Source organism: Psittacula echo (assembly GCF_963264785.1).
Source record: "Psittacula echo genome assembly, chromosome: 2".
Classification (NCBI taxonomy): Eukaryota; Metazoa; Chordata; class Aves; order Psittaciformes; family Psittacidae; genus Psittacula; species Psittacula echo.
This window is the reverse complement of record NC_137737.1, coordinates 116143361-116160324: the sequence shown is the minus strand read 5'-3', so window position 1 is coordinate 116160324 and position 16964 is coordinate 116143361. Positions and strand designations below refer to the sequence as shown.

The 16964-nt window shown below is 37.2% G+C and overlaps 1 protein-coding gene across 1 annotated transcript in view; it reads right to left on the bottom strand.

Moving 5' to 3' along the window:
* The window catches only part of ASXL3 (ASXL transcriptional regulator 3), a gene marked incomplete at both ends in the record, with an annotated part of 121807 nt that overhangs the window by 59904 nt on the left and 44939 nt on the right, over nucleotides 1-16964 (bottom strand). Inside the window, 2 exons of the mRNA XM_080611937.1 lie at nucleotides 4074-4185; nucleotides 5520-5628. Of these exons, the coding sequence (XP_080468063.1) occupies nucleotides 4074-4185; nucleotides 5520-5628 (221 nt within the window). The remainder of the gene's footprint in view (nucleotides 1-4073; nucleotides 4186-5519; nucleotides 5629-16964) is intronic.

Sequence of the window (16964 nt, the reverse complement as noted above, 5' to 3'; positions counted from 1 at the left end):
TTCATTTTCTCATCGACCAACAGCCCCAAGTCCTTCTCTGCAGGGCTGCTCTGAATCTCTTCTCTGCCCAACCTGTAGCTGTGCCTGGGATTGCTCCGACCCAGGTGTAGGACCTTGCACTTGGCATGGTTAAACTTCATCAGGTTGGCATCAGCCCACCTCACAAGCGTGTTGAGGTCCCTCTGGATGGCATCCCTTCCTGCCAGAGGAAGTTCTCTTAAGAGAACTTAAGAGTTTTAGGAAGTGCTGAAAACCAATATGTCTCAAGAGGAGTGTCCTGGGTTCAGCAAGTAGACATACGTTGCTCACATTTGGGCAAACATCAGAACTTGCGTTTGGGTTAGGTTAGGAAGGGAAGTCACTCTACCATAGGAATTGCTACATCATTGTGCATTCCACTGGCTTCCATGAAGACAATTTTTAATCAACAGTGCTCCGTGGCTGATGGATTAGCCCTGGCTTCAGAAACCCTAGGGACAAATGCTTTTTGAGAAGAGAACATTCTATTGATGGGAAAAAGGATATTATTGTCATCATTTTCTCAGGCAATAGTAATTGGGATTTTTATTCTGTAACTGACTGCATCTTTACATGCTGCCCCTGGATTTGAGGGAAATGGACTTCATGAGAAAGATATGAGACTGCTAGAGAGCTTCTACAGAAATCCCATTCTAAACAAAACCAACTGTAGTGTAAAGAGTTTCCTTAAGCCTTTGGAGAAGGTGGGGGAAGAAAGGTTTCTCCATAGCATCTGAAAAAACCTGAGGTGTTACCATTCCAGTTGTCAGTTTAGCAACACTGATGTGGAGTAACAGCTTTTGCAAAGTCATGTGTTTATAACTGTGAGGAATTTTTATTTTACTATGCTAATAAAATCATTCAGTAGCCTGCATTTATGCTGGGAAAAATGTGCTTGCTGGGGAATAATGTGATTCTTCTCTGTTTGAGTGTCAGCTGGTACTTTTTACACTGAAAGTGAAGACTATCATCTAAAAGCCCACAAACGGACTGAGGCTGTTGCTTAGGGTTTCATCCTCTGCTTCCAGCTAACTTTAAAGTGGCATTTTTTAAACTCTTCATATCTTTTAAACACTCTGCCAGAACTGGGGCCTCTGGACTCTATCACAGTGGAAACAAGAGCAAATAAAAATGCAATCAATCGGGCAATTAAGAATACAAAGTGCAAGGAATGCCCATCGTCATAGGTATCACAGATATTAAGGCTGAAAGGAGACATTGTAGCTATTGACCTTTTTTAGAAAACAAGTCAGAGAATTGCATAAAGCGTTTTTTGTACCAAATGAAATGTTACTTTTATGGCACAGAATAGATTCCTGGAAAGCAAAAAATCCAGGCTTTAGTGTGCAAAGCTTAATTGATAGACATCTTGTTAGATTTGGTCTGCTAGACCAAATATTTTCTACAGATACGTTTCCTCAAATATTTACAAACCAATCAAGTCACCACCTCATCTTTGATGAACTAACTAGACAGTCCCTATTAAATTTCCCAGAGCAAAAGAGGTATTTGTTCACGCAGGAGTTCATGCACGTCTTTTCTAAATCCTTCCCTATTTTTCTTCTTACAGCTGTACTGAATGCAATACATACACTACTAATCATTTAACTAGTGCTATACCCAAAGGAAACACTGTGCCTGTATTCTTTAATCAGTACTACCACATTTATAGACCAAGAACTGCATTGGACTAATTAGCAAAAGCATCTCATTCACGTTCAATTCATTTTCTGTTATGATCCTTAAATGCTTTGCAGATTTACTGGTTTATTGAATACATGTTTTCACTGCACCAATGTGACCTTTTTCATCACTTTAAACTCTTAAAAAAACTCAGGCTGTTGAAATGTAATCATTTACAAGGCAATCAAGAGGGGCCTCAACATTGTTATATATTATCAATATATTTAATCAAGAAGGCTTTTCTACTTTTCAAAAAGTATTGACAAAGATATTAAATGAAGAGTGGTCAACACACCCTTAAGGGAACAGCAACAATACCTACTGTGATGGTGATTCCTACACCTTTGCCGATCTCACAATTTGTAATTTTCAATTCACTTAAGACTGGCTGCACTTCCCAGGCATGGTCTTGTTTTTAAGCCAAGCATTCTATACTGTAAATGATATCACTCATAGAATTCCACATATATCTCAATACATACCTTTAACAACAAAACTTCTAGTCTCAAGAGAAGTGATTATCAAACATGTTTGATAAAATTATGTTATGTATCAGCAGACTGATACAAGATCTGCTTTCTACAATTCCTTATTAATCACATCTAGCATCAGCCTTTCTATATGTCATACAGACTCACTACTGCTATCCAATTTACTCTTTTTAAATATATTTACCACATGACAGCAAAAAAAAAGTCTTGCTTGCAAAAAGTTAAATGTATTGCGGTTTTCCAAGATTTGTTAAAGATGAAACATGAAGGAAAATTCTTAGCTTTTTTTTTTTAATTACACAATCTAGGTGTAATTTACTGCTCTAACCCAAATATTTTTAAATGTTTAATTTTAGCAGCGGCTCCTTTATGTTACCACAAGTCCTAGAATTATTTTTATTGCTGTAAACTGTGAAGTTACTATGCAGCCTCCTCCCAGTCAAAACCCAGCAGTTTTCTACTGGCATTCTGGCACCCTTATTTGCAACTTGCCACTCCTAAATAATTGCCAGGTTTTTGCCCCTATTTTTATTTGTTTATAACAAATAACATCAACATTTGCTTTCCTATCTGTACACTTACACTCCTTTTCACCTCTGTATTCTTCCTGTGACTTAGAGAAGCGTACATCAACAAACTGTGTATCAGACGGGAAGTGTTCAAGAACTACAAATACGCATTTGTGTTCACTTATACACACAGTCATCATAAGCATAAATCCATCATAAGCATAAAACCACTGCACATGCAGATTCCATTGAATTATATCAAAGAAAATGAAGAAACAGAGCCGATTAATAAGACTTGACTTTTGTCTTTCCTACTGAGCTTCAAAACTTCACCACCAAATTCACAACCTTAGTCTCAGGTAGTTCTCTTACTCCTGTTACTAAGCATTTTGTGACTTTTTCAATGCTGTTAGCAAGCAACACTGAAACAGCAGCACCAGTCCTGTACAGGTGCAGCATGGAAACTAAGATCAAACGCGATGTTTGTAGGAGAACAAAAAGCTGAGCTGAGCCTTTTCATGTTCTAGTTGTAGACAGGACACCCTCTCACCAGATACAAAGTGAGCCAAAACAGCAGGCTGCAGTCCAGCAGTGGAACAGGTTGTGAGAGGGCAGCAGAAGAGAACTGGTCAAGGAAATGTTAATATCAGAGGTGCTGCAAACCTTGATTTTTATAAAGAGTTCACTTTATAAGCATTACAAGAGTGCAGTTTTAATAAGAATATTAATTTCTATTACTTGCAAGTAACTGTAGGTGACTGAAGAACTGTGTTTTCTTTATGAGCCATTATTACCTCTCAAAAAGAAAAGATATTCCTAAGGTTGTAATTTTTAAGTTCTTGCAATGTTTCAGTTTGCCATTATTTCAGAAAAAAAACAAATGCACAGGATTTGATACTTCAACATGTCTTTATGTCAACATGGCACCCAGGAGAATCTCTGCCTGAAGCAAAAGAGTACAAACCTTTGTCCTGCGCCCAGAACTCTACTGAGGGACCAGCCCCACATGCCTACACTGAAAGGAATGAGGTGTCTACCTGATTATGGCAAGTCTGAAGCCTGGTAAGGCAAATTACTGTTGAGGACTAGAAAATAGCTGTGGGCAGTAGAACAAAAAAATTGCAAGCCAAAAAATTATCTACACAAAACACACCCAAGAGAACTACTCATTGTCTTTTACAGATCTAAGTCAAATAAAGGCACTTGGTGTTCCTGATTTCTTTATAAGGCCAAAAAGAGAGGGAGTCACACAAAAATAGTTCTGCTAAGTAAAAAACATTACTTATACTGTTTAGAAAATACACCATTAAAATGTTAAGTAAATAATACTTATTCTTTTCCCACCCTGTTATACTGAAATTAAAACACCTACCACCATTTTCTTCTCCATTGTTATTGTTTGTCTCAGCCATTTCAGTGCCATCTAATTCAGATTCACATCCTAAATCCAATGTTCCATCAGTAGGGCATGATGATTCTTCTTTCTACAAGTAAAAAAGAAAAAATAAAATAAAATTAACAGGAAAAAAAAAATCAATCATGATTCTGCTGCATCTCTGAAAATAGATTCCTGCAGTGTGCTCTCATGCTTACATTTCAAAAAACAGAATAAAATAAATATGCTTGATATGCTTGTGAGTTACTTCAGAGAAAGACATAAAAACAGACCTCCATGAAACAATCTGCAAAGCAAAAAAGCTATTTTGTAAAGTCATAACATACGCTTAAAAAAAAATAGCAAGAACTTCCACTTTTTTTTTTTTTTTTTAACAAAAGCAGACTTGTTTGGCTGTTAATATCCTAGTTTTCCAGTTGAGTGTCCACGATGCTGCAGCAAAACACAAATCCTTTAATGTTTCTTTTCTGCCCTTGCCTGTTTCCTGAATTCAAATAACTGAAGCAACCTGGAGCTCACAAGCATGGGAGTGATTGTGAATACCTGGATTTGTGCCAAGAATATCTCCAGATTTAAAGAAAAACAACAGCATTTGGTTTAGTAAATTAGGAAAGCGAGCTCCTGAAAACTATTAATTCAATCTCAGATACAGAATTTTTACTGATCTGGAGCAGTCAAATCTATATAGTTGGGTTTTTTTATTTTTTAAACCCTTGCATCAAATAAATCTGCCATAAATTACAAAAGATTCTTCCCTTCAGCCTAGAATTGTAATTGACTCTATTTAGATCGCAAACATAATCTCACTCCCTTGTTTCTCACCTCTGCTTCACATTCCTCCACTCCTATTGTGAAGCCACTCTAAGTTTGATCATGTACAGCAAAAAAAATTTCCACCCAGAGAAACCATCAGATACATACCAGAAAAAGAAAAATAAAAAGGAGAGATAAAGAAATAGTATAAAGGCAAAATTCTATCACTTTAATTACACTTGTTCTCAAAAGCAATGCTGTGACCTGTAAACTAAAAGCTGATTTATATTAGACTTGCAAACAATTTTGCACTAAAAATCAAACACTAATACAATTACTTAATGAGAAAGTCAGTGATCCTTTTGAGCTCACTGGCCATAAAACAAAGGCCTTTCTGTGAACAACTCTGAAAAAGCAGCATTTTAGCTAAACTATATGTTTTTCATACCATATGCCAAATTCAAGAACATGTCTATGCTTTCTAGGATAAAACATTCAGTGTTTACTTTCATTATAAATCCTTTTAAAAGACATCTGAAAGCAGTTACAAGGACTATCAGGTCATTTCCTCTTCAAAGAATCTAATCTATTTACCTTTATATCTATTGAGACATTCATAAAACGGATTAATAGCGCTATGTACTTTCCATATACAAAATTTAAACTTACTTTGAGAGCATAGAGTCCCGACTTCCCAGGGATTTTGAAGAATGTTCCATCACCTACACGAGTGTTAGTATGAAGCATTGCATTCAGGCAAGCTAATGGAGAGGTTCCACTGAAAAATAAAATTGTGCAGTCCAAGATTGAGTGCCTCTTGTAAAACTATTCCCTCGTTCTATTTTTTTAAAATTCATGCTTGCCTGGCTTCTTTTTTTTTTTTTTTTTTTGTGCCCCCCCTCCCTTTTTTTCTTAATTCTCTCAATCCTGAAAACATCTACATTACAATAACAGGCCAGTTTCAAACTTAATCATATGCATCTGTCCCTTAGGCTCGAGGCAAAAAGTCTGTGAATTATAATTAGGCTTTTCTCCACATTCTAAGAGATCCAAAGTCCAAATATTTATGTGAAATTACTTCATAAATAACACCATGAAGCCTCATTTTTAAAATGTTACAGACAATGTGGCTGCTGCACATGAATGATCAAAACAGTACCAAGTTCAAGGGCAGCTGCATCCCATAGGATGAAAGGCAACAAAAGAATAATAAAGAGCCGAGGAAGAACACATTTAAAATTAAAAGTGATATATAGTTAAGCCTTCTTCTCTCTTAACATGGTCAGCCTGCATTACTACACATAAATGCAAGCACATTTCTGCCTTCTATGAATCACTGTCTTTTCTAATTAGAGTTGTTTTAGAGATTAAGAGATTGACCTACTCAACGTAGTAACTGTAATACCACTGTAGAATGCATGTTAAGGGACTATTTAAAAAGAAACACACCACATTAAGGAAAAAAAAAAAGAGTACGTGTACAGAGGTGTCTTTGTAATATATGCATGTTTACATCAGAAAAAGAAAGCATATGTTTCTACCTTTGCTACACTTACACTATTCTGAAAAGTTGATCCAAAAAATTGTGGGAAAAAAATTATTTTATTTCATTTTAACTTAAAAATTGAAGTACAAGGTTTATAGTTGTGCTATCACATCTTTGTCCCCATTTACTGACTAATGTACACGGTGTACTCAGGGACTGAATCTGAAACTGTGCTTCCTCCCTGGAGTCCCTAGCCTGCACGCACACTTATCTTTAGCCATGTAAATATATTCCACTTAGTTAAGTGGAACAATGCCTGTGCATTAAAGTAAGTGTGATGCTAAGTACTTCAGGATTAATTATATATTCAACTATAAACCAGGAACATTACTTCAAAAGTCTGTCAGAAACTACCATTTTTTATTATGCAATATTATAACACAACATCTAATCTTCGTTGAAAATTGCATGCGTGATATCTTTTTATAAATGCAACTGGACTGAAATTCTATGAAATTCTATGAAATTGTCATCTTTCACATGGTAACACTTCCTGTTGATTTGCATGGCTCTGTTACAACAAAATTCTTCCTTACTGTACATGTGTTAATTTCATGGAAAGATGGAGGGTGTGATAATTGCACTTCCAGTAAAAATTACAACTATAAAGTGTCTTCAGGACAGGAAGTCTTGTCCAATATAATTTATTTACTATTTGTTACCTAATGTATCACATCACTACATCTAAAATCAAAAAGTACAGATAAAAATGCTGCTCGTCAATAAACACATCAGATATTTAACAGATATATATTTTACAATGTATTCTAAATAAAATCATGCAATATGAAAACTCTGGTGAGTTTTTGTTGTTTCTTTTCCCCCATGCAAATAAAACTAATTCCACATCTGGTTTTGATATAATACTAGAGCAGAATACAAAACTAAATAGAGTAGAAATATAATGATACTGCTAGCAGTAGCACATAAAACATTAAGCGACTTCACTGAGTTTAACGATTACTTAAAACAGTTTTGGAATAAGCAGGATACTTCTCTTTACACGTTTCCTTTATTGTATTAATGTTTGACAAGCAACGACACAAAGCATTTGAACCAGCAGTTCTGGCTGCGTAATTTCTTCCATATGTTAACAAACATAACGTGAAGCAATTTCAACTCTCACAGTCTTGGATCTTTTCAGTGAAACATTACCACGGACTAAGACTTTCTCTGCAAGATAGAAAGAACTTGCTGACTCTGCAGTGGAAGAGAAATGCAATATACCAACAAGAAACAAAACCGTGTGTGCATGTATGCACAATTTGTATCCTTCTTCAGTTCGGATGTAGATATTCTGGACACCACACTTATTTTTACATATCATTAACCAATTAAAATAATACAAGATGAATGAACCTAAAATAGAGGATTTGGCAATCTCTTATGACCACTACTGTGCTCACAGCAGATATCTTAATCTTCAAAGTCTAGCCAACTGGCAGATGGACAATAGAAAATACTCTCTGATTTACAAAGAAATCTGTAGCAGCTACTGAGCCAAGAAGTACTTTTAACTACTGTTATGCTTGTTTCATACAGATATCTGAAGTTCCTAAATAATTTGGCATGCAACCAAAGGGCCATATCTGTCCTTCTTGAAAACTGCCCTTGGGTATGACTATAATGAGCACAAAACAAACTACACATACTTAACAAAGTTGCAAATGAACTAATAATCTGGACATTGTGGGGTGGGATATATTTTGAGCTAGGAGCTCAAGCTGGAATTCCATGGTGTCCTTTATCACTGCTGTTAACCAGTGATTTGTATACTCTGACAGCACAGGGATCCTTAAAACACTGTATTAAAATTCCCAAATGTCACCCACAAGAGATGCTGGAAATGCTCACAATATATGTTATCACAACACATGTGACTGCAATTTGAAAAGCCAGCAACCAAAGAACCTATGATGCAGTCTTGTGTCTGAATCAGAGAAGTTTCTGAGGGATCCAGACTACTTATTGCATGTTTTCTAAATTCTCCCACAACCTAAGGACATATTCGTTCAGCTGAGTGCTGCTGGCATATATTAATACAGCAGCCAAAGACTGCCAAATATAAAGCTAGGTATCTTTGGATGTCAAAAATGGCGCAGAACCTATGTTCTTGAAATACTTCAAGTCAGTTCAACATTGATTCAGTTAAATCAAATTGGATATAATAATGCTGTTACTTTGTAACTTGGTATCTATGAATTTTTAGAGCCATAACAATATCCTGCAAGTTTTGTTGCCATAGTCTACACACGAGGAATATGTTTACCATTTACATCCTTAAGATACAGAACTTTTAAATTATTTATCCTCTTTTAAGTGAGATTGCTTTAAACCACTGCAGTATTCTAAAAGTTATTCAAACATGGGAGTCACCGTCTGTAGAAGTATGCCTTTAAGATTGCTCAGTTTTATAGAATCATCAGTTCATAGAACAGTTTGGGTTGAAGGGACCTTAAAGATCATCTAGTTCCAGCCCCGCTGCCATGGGCAGGGACACCTTCCACTAGACCAGGTTGCTGGTCATATGTTTATTTTATATACCTATACATCTATATATGCATACAAGCAGTATATTCACAACCACCCACTTTAAGAAGGTTTTTAAAATGGAAAGTTACTTACTTTCTGTAAAGGTGATATGAAGTTACAACAACCAGCAACATAGGAAAAAGAAAAGAAATAAATAATTAGACTTCTAATATAATTTTTTTTAATACAATTTGATCAAAGATGTCAGGCATTTCAATGTGTAATAAATGCTCTTTCCCAGAGCCACTATAATTTGGTAGTACTTGACACATCCTTCCAACTCTAATCACGAAATTCCTGTACATCACCAAAGCATGCTTCTCACCCCAACTCCCCCAGTCAAAAATATTTCCAATATTTTGTGATTCTGGGCTCCCTCTTCTGGTCATGCAGCCCGTATTACCTAAAAGCAAATGCTGCACTACACAGTCTCTACACAAAAAGCTCTGCAAAATCATGTAGATGAAGTACAGATTTCAGTCATTCTCTCCCTTGCCACCCTCCCCAACACCCTACAAAAATATGTAAAAACACCAGTAGAAACACTACTAACTTTTATATTGGAAACTTCTCAAACACACAGTTTTGTCAGAAACCCCCTCAAAACTTCTATGGTTATACTTCAAATTCGAATGGTCTTTGCTAGACTGCTTGCCAAGAGAAAGAGATTACGATCTTGGGAAAAAAGAAGTTTTAAATATGGAAAATAAGTTGACTAAAGCCAACCAGTACAGTGTGTCAGACAGTGAAAGTTGCCTCACTATGCGGACAAGGCACCTCGGGTCCTGCAGCAGGCATCATTTCAGCTGCTCAGCCCTCCCTGCACATGGCATAGCCCCCTCCCAGAGCTTAAGATATGTTCCCAAATCGAACAACAACTGTTGTAAGAGGAGCACTCAGCTATTGTAAACATGCTCAGTATTTATTTGTTTGAAATCATCTGCTCATTTCATACAGATCCATAAATAGTCACGCGGGAGCAACAATTTTTACTCACTGCTGGAAACAAAGTAAAACCAAAAGGCTTCAGAACTAATTTCTAGACTCAATATGAAGTCACTCAGAATAAAATATAATACATGTAAGTTACACCAGGTTTGGAGTACACAAGAGTAATAACAGATAAAGAAAGTAAAACTTATGAGGGAAGGCTGCAGAAAACACATTTGTGTGGTCCAGAAAAGTTAAAGATGCAATTGTAATTTTTCAGAAAAATGTAAAAGGCTGTTGAAGTCAATGGAGATAAATATTCTTCACAGTCACTGGGGGAAGAAAAAGAAAGTGCACAGATCATCTAAAAGTGTGAATGTAGCTGTTGATGTTTTAATCAACACCAGAACAGAGCACAGAAGTTTGTAAAATGACCTTCATTAGAAGATCAAATACACACCAGTCCTGGCTGGTACATATACTGGAACCTGTCCCAGTGTTAGTGTTTGTGTTGAGTGATCTTTTCAGCATACATCCAGCACTGTATCCTAGGATTCTTCATCTCAAATAAATCTAAATTTTGGTTAAGGCTGTGGTTAATGATATACCCTAAGTTTATTTTTTCCAATGTGTACAGCATCCAGAAATGCTGAAGAATTGAGTAATGTCTAGATGTGCTCTGCTCACTGAAGTGTTTCATGGAATAATGCACACAGTACTGGATGCCCAGGGTGATGAAGCCAAGTAAGATTTTCCCCAATCTTCAAAGAGCTGCATGTCCATGATCTTGGCAGCAAAATGTCTAAACTTGCTGTAGTCATGATCTAAATTGGGACAGACACACAAAACCACCAGGAACCTAAGCACCGATATCAAGACAAAGAAGATAGGCAAACTGCCACTGACCACTCTAGAGCTGCTTGCTCTCCCTGCAGCAGGCATTAAAGCCGGGGCTGAGGCAAGCTCTTCCATCCCAGGCTCAGGATGAAGAACTGGGAGAGGTCCATTCAACAGAAGACTGAAAAAAACCCCAGATGTTTTACTGTATTCAAATGATAAAGGCACAGATCCTTCCTTGGCACAGAGGGAAGTAGAGAGCACAGAGTAAATGGCTGAAATCAATGGTGATGACTGCAAGATTTGCTGCCAACCATCTACAAACTTTTCAGCAATAAAACCTCCAAGTTCATCTAAACAAATCAAATGATACGATGATGAAGACTCCACTGTCTTCCCCGGTTATTTTGTAGATCTGTACAGAGTGTGGGGGCTGGATGCCAGGTGCCCGTGAAAAGCGCTCTATCACTTCCCCTCCTCAACTGGACAGGAAAGAGAAAATACAACAAAAGGCTTATGGGTCAAGATAAAGACAGAGAGATCATTCACCCATTATTGTCACAGGCAAAAGGGGCCTAACTTAGGGGAATTAGTTTAATTTATTACCAATCAAATCAGAGTAGGATAATGAGAAATAAATCTTTAAACACATTCCCCCCACCTCTCCCTTCTTCCTGGGCTCAGCTTTACTCCCAGTTTCCTCTACCTCCTCCCTGACAGTGGCACACAGGGATGAGGAATGGGGGTTGTGGTCAGTTAACCACATATTGTCTCTGCTGTTCCTTCCTCCTCAGGGGAAAGACTTCTCACACTCTTCCCCTGCTCCAGCGTGGGTCCCTGCTATGGGGTACAGTCCTTCAGGAACAGACTGCTCCAACAGGGCCCCCCACGAGGTTACCAGTCCTGCAGCAAACCTGCTCCAGCATGGGCTTCTCTCTCCGTGGGGCCACAGGTTCTGCCAGGAGCCTGCTCCAGCTCAGGCTTCCAACAAGGTCACAACCTACTTTGGGCATCCCCCTGCTCCGGTTTGGGGTCCTCCATGGGCTGCAAGTGGATATCTGCTCCACCATGGACTTCCATGGGCTGCAGGGGCACAGCTGTCTCAGCATGGTCTGCACAATGGGCTGCATGGCAATATCTGCTCTGGTGCCTGGAGCACCTCCTGCCCTCCTTCTACACTGATCTTGGTGCTTGCAAGAGCTGTTGCGCTCACATGTTCTCATTCCTCCCTCCAGTTGCAATTGCCAGTGCACTGGGATTTTTTCCTTTCTTTTTAAGTCTGTTATCCCAGAGGCACTACCACCATCACTGATGGGCTCAGCTTTGGCCAGTGGCAAGTCTGTCTTGGAGCCAGCTGGCATTGGCTCTGTTGGACACAGGGGAAACTTCTAGCAGCTTCTCAAGGAAACCACCCCTCATATCAAGCCCCACCCCCCCCCAAAAAAAAACCCTTCCCACACAAACCCAATACACAGAGGAATACCAGCAGCAGTACATTTGTATTTAACGTTGGAAGAGAAAGCAAACTACACAGTCCAGGTAAAATTTCATTCAGAGTCATCCTTTCAATTGACTAAACGTGCTAATCCAAAATAAACCAATTTAAATTATCAAAGAGAAAACTTGATTGGAACAATCAGTTTAAATCTTGCGTTTGAATTTTTTCCATTTATTTTCCTATTCTGAGGTTAATTCATTCACTGCTTGAAATAATTAAAATGCCTCCCTCAGCAAATACATAGAGCTTTAATGTAGTATTACTTTTTGCTGATCAGGAGACTGTAAATGCATTCATCAATTATCTACTTTAACTTACAAAAATTAATCTAAGTCATATTTTCCAATGTTTGAAATAGCAATGACATCTTATTTACTAAATCATTACAAGTGCACTTATTTCTGTTAAGTAATTTTTAGAAAGAAACTAGAATTTGATTAAAAGATTGCTTTTTAAATGTTGAATGAAAAAATACACTAGATGTGTTGCATATAAAAAGAAAAAAAAAAGAGGCTTTCAAAATATTACATATCCAACATAATTTATTTAACAATAAAAACATTATCTTCTTGGTAGTGGGTAGTAGATAGCTAGGGATCCATCTACTATGTTTATAGATTATATATATATATGTAGTTTATAGACTAGTAAAATGGTAGAGGTGGTAGATCTCAGCATCTTACACAAAGCTTTTATTCATAAACTGGAACAAGAAAAAAACATTTCCTTTTTGAACTGTCAACTGGCTTCTTAATTTTTATAGGGATTACTAATGAGAACTACATAAAATACTCTTGATACCTACAGTAGGTGTGACTGTCAAAATTATTTATGTTCTGAAATCTTAACCACTTAAATAATAAATAAAGTCATAATTAAGCCTGAAGTTGTTTGCTAAAGCTTTATAGGAATTGAATCACATACAGGTTGAATACTATTTATACTGTTTGAATAAATTATACTTAAGGCTTATTCCTAATATAAGCTCTCCCAATTGGATCTTAAAATAGATTTTAATGGATTAAAAGACATTTCTTAAAAGGAATACATGTACTTTTAAAGGTTATTTATAATCAATTTTATCCATGTTACCCAAAATTAACATCAGTTTTGTTCTCATATGGGCAGCAGCCTAAAGAAAATTTTTATATCTCTGGTCCTACTTACGCTTCACATGTGGCCTTCAGCCTTCAAATATCAGAAACACAGCCACTATTCTTGAGCAGAGCAAGTAAGCCAGAAAGCTCACAGCTATCAGGCAGCAAGACAGATGATTTGGCCATTGTCTCACAGACTACAAAGCAAACCCCAGAATCTGATATGAAATTATGTTACTAGTGTAATGTATAATAATACATTATATTACTACTGACATCACTTCATACTCAGCACTGACGTAGATTTCTTGTTTTTCTGAACCAGATGAAGATAGTGGCAAGAATATTATTAGTATGACAGAAAATACAAGGACAGCTACAGACACACTAAAATGTAACACACTCATCATAGATACCCTGCGTCTGTCTCACAAGCTAGCAGAACTTACCATCAGCTTTCACTGAAGTTATCCCAAGTAGTGAATCCCAAATACCTAAAGCAGAAGAACATAGCAATGAACTTGAACTCTGCCCTTTGTAGCTTATGAGGGAGTTACAAGCAGCCAGAATCACAGTTGACTAAAGTGTCCAAAATATCACTAAGAAACTGAATCTTTTCATTGCCCTTCAAATGTGAAACAGTCTGGAGCAATATACTGGAGAGAAATTCAACATGGATACCAAATTCAAGCCAGGTATCATGAGAGGGTATTTTCTTTCTTTTTTTTTTTTTTTTTTCATTCCTTAGCAGGAAATCTCATTTACAAACTCAGTCTGGTTTTACATTTTGAATTTACCAAACCTGGATCAGGGAAGGAGATTATTCAAGTCTTCTGTGAAAGGATATATACATAAGCAAATACTGGAGATTATATCACTACCCTTAAGACCTATTCCTACCACCTGTAGGTTCTCCTACATGAACCAATCTCCCTCCAGGCCTTTTGTACACCTACACACAGCCATTGTGTGCAGTGAGTACTGACATTCACACATGCAACCAAGCACAAATGTAATAAACCTCCAGCCATATGTCATCATGTAAAAACCAAGGTGGACAAGTGAATGAAACTGCTGGCTGAAGGAAAGCATGACAAAAAGACGGGAGATGCTGGTAAGAAAACATGGCTTTGTTTCTTAGTTTAAGAGTTTGGCAGACTGGTTGCATTTACCCACAGCCAGTCATAAGTGACTAAGCAACCACACAACCAAAGATGATACTTAGGTTTCTTAGTAGAACAAAGCTCTCATACATGACCGTCATAGTTTAAGCCCAGCCGGTAACTCAGAACCATGCAGCCGCTTGCTCACTCCTCCCTCTTCTAACTCCCTGTTCCCGGAGGGATGGGGAGAAGAATCAAAAGAATGTAAAGCCCACCTGTTGAGATAAGAACAGTCCAGTAACTAAGGTATAACACAGAACTACTACTGCTACCACCAATAATAATAATAATGATAAGGGAAATAATTAGGGGAGAAAATATAAAACTAAAAGAGGACAAGGAAAACAATAAACACAAGCAATGCACAGTACAACTGCCCACTAACCACCAACCAGTACCCATCCTGACCTGAGCAGTGATCTAGACCTATTAGGTAACTCCCCCCACTATACTGGGCATGACACGCTGTGGCATGGAATACCCCTTTGGCTAGTTCGAGTCAGGTGTCCTGTCTCTGCTTCCTCCTGGCTTCTCATGCCCCTCCTCACTGGCAGAGCATGAGAGAATGGAAAGTCCTTTATCAGGGTAAGCATTACTTAGCAACAACTAAAAACATTGGTGTGTTATCAGCACTGTTCTCAGACTAGAGCTGAAAAGACAGCACTGCACCAGCTATTAACAAGGAAAAACTAACTGTTACAGCTGAACCCAGGACAATGACGACCCATACGTTTTTGTTCTAATTCCTTCTCAGCAGCCATGAGTTTGGCTCACTTTTGCAACCCACAGACTTACGGTTTTTTCACCTCTTAGCTGTGCTGCAGCACTATGGTATACCTGATCTTTCTTTTTTCCTCAGAGCTAAAGACTACTGAAAAAACATCAGATCTGCCCTCTGTGCTGTTCCATGGCCTTTGATAGACATTGCAATCAAGTTCAGCATTTCCACCTTTACCTTTAGCGCACTCTGTGGTCTGAGGCCAGAGTGTATGAAGCTGTGGTACCCTGTAACACTGCTAATGAATCTTTTTGATATCTAGAGCAAAGTAGATTGTATTTCCTGGTGCTGGCAGCCTGTGAAAATGTCAGATGGTGTCAAACCTGGTGACAATGGCCACAGTAATATTCCAGACAAATAAAAAGCAAATGGAGTTCATCTGTAGTAAAGCCAGAGCTTTATTATGACTCGCTAAAAACAATAAAATAAAAAGCTCCGGGAATGAAAGCTCATTGCAAATCTCCGTACTCCTTAAGCCAGTGAAGCTTTTATTTTTTTAAAACCATTTTCTCTCACAAGAAAACCTTTACATACACAAGTTCCAGAACCTGTATAAAAATTAAAAGTGTTCCTTAGTAGAATTTTACAGAGTTATTGCTGTGGATTGTCCCTGAAAACATCATTCTTCACAAAAATGTTTTTGAAGGAAAAATATCCTATGGAGATAAAAATTTACTCTGGGTTTACAGTGCATTTGAAAATAAGATGCTAGCAGTACATTTGAGAAGAAAAAATAAAACACATACAAACATATCATAACAATGCCACATTATACACTGCAGACAAAGATACAAACATGCTTTCCTAAATTTAAATATCCCTTCCCATTATTTTTGCTGATTTCCCTTGTCCTTCATCAGCCATGCATCTGAGTAGGTCTCCATGAATATCCTGAATGTTCTGGAAAGTACGCTTGAAACACTATGCCCCCTCTTAAATGATATTCACATATGGCAACAAGCATTCCTCAACCAGAAAGGAAATGAGAACAAAAGTTTTATAGAGAATGTTTACACTTTTCTGTGTTCCCTAACACCTGGAAAAACCCTAAGTTTTTCTGCTTTGTGCATAAAATTCTCATAGTCAATAATAGTAAATGCACCTCTGCACTCTGAATCTATACCATTTTGTTAGATGCAGTACAATACAAGAAAAAAGCAATACTAACAAAAAAAAGGCATTTTGAATATGTTTTTGAAAGACACATGCAAAGATTAAAGAGGATCTTTTGAAATTATCCTAAAAGAAAAATGTTTCAGGAAGAAAATTATCTCAAAAGAACAAGAGACCAGCATGCGTCAGAGATGGTCACAACAGCGAAGGTGTTCTCTGGACTGAAAACACCCTCCTCATTCAACATCACTTGAAAGAAATTATTTGATTTCTTTGTGCAACGAATTCTTATACAGGTCAAACAATACAGTTCTGACTGCTACTTCCTATTCAAGGATATGAGTTCTTTATTTTCTCTTTTAATAAACTATTTCCTTTTAACAGTTTTAACTGATTTCATTAAAAAGCAGTTGTACATTTTACATTTTTTACTCTAATATGAATGATCACCATGAAGGACAAAATTATAAAGAAGGAAAAATATGCATGAAAGAAACTCTGGAGCAGAGGTTAAAAAATGGATTTCTTAAAGAAACCATGGTTTTGATATATATGATGTCTTATTTTAGTATCAGATTTCATAGGCCCTTGTGGGTTTTAAATACATATGTTTAGAAAAA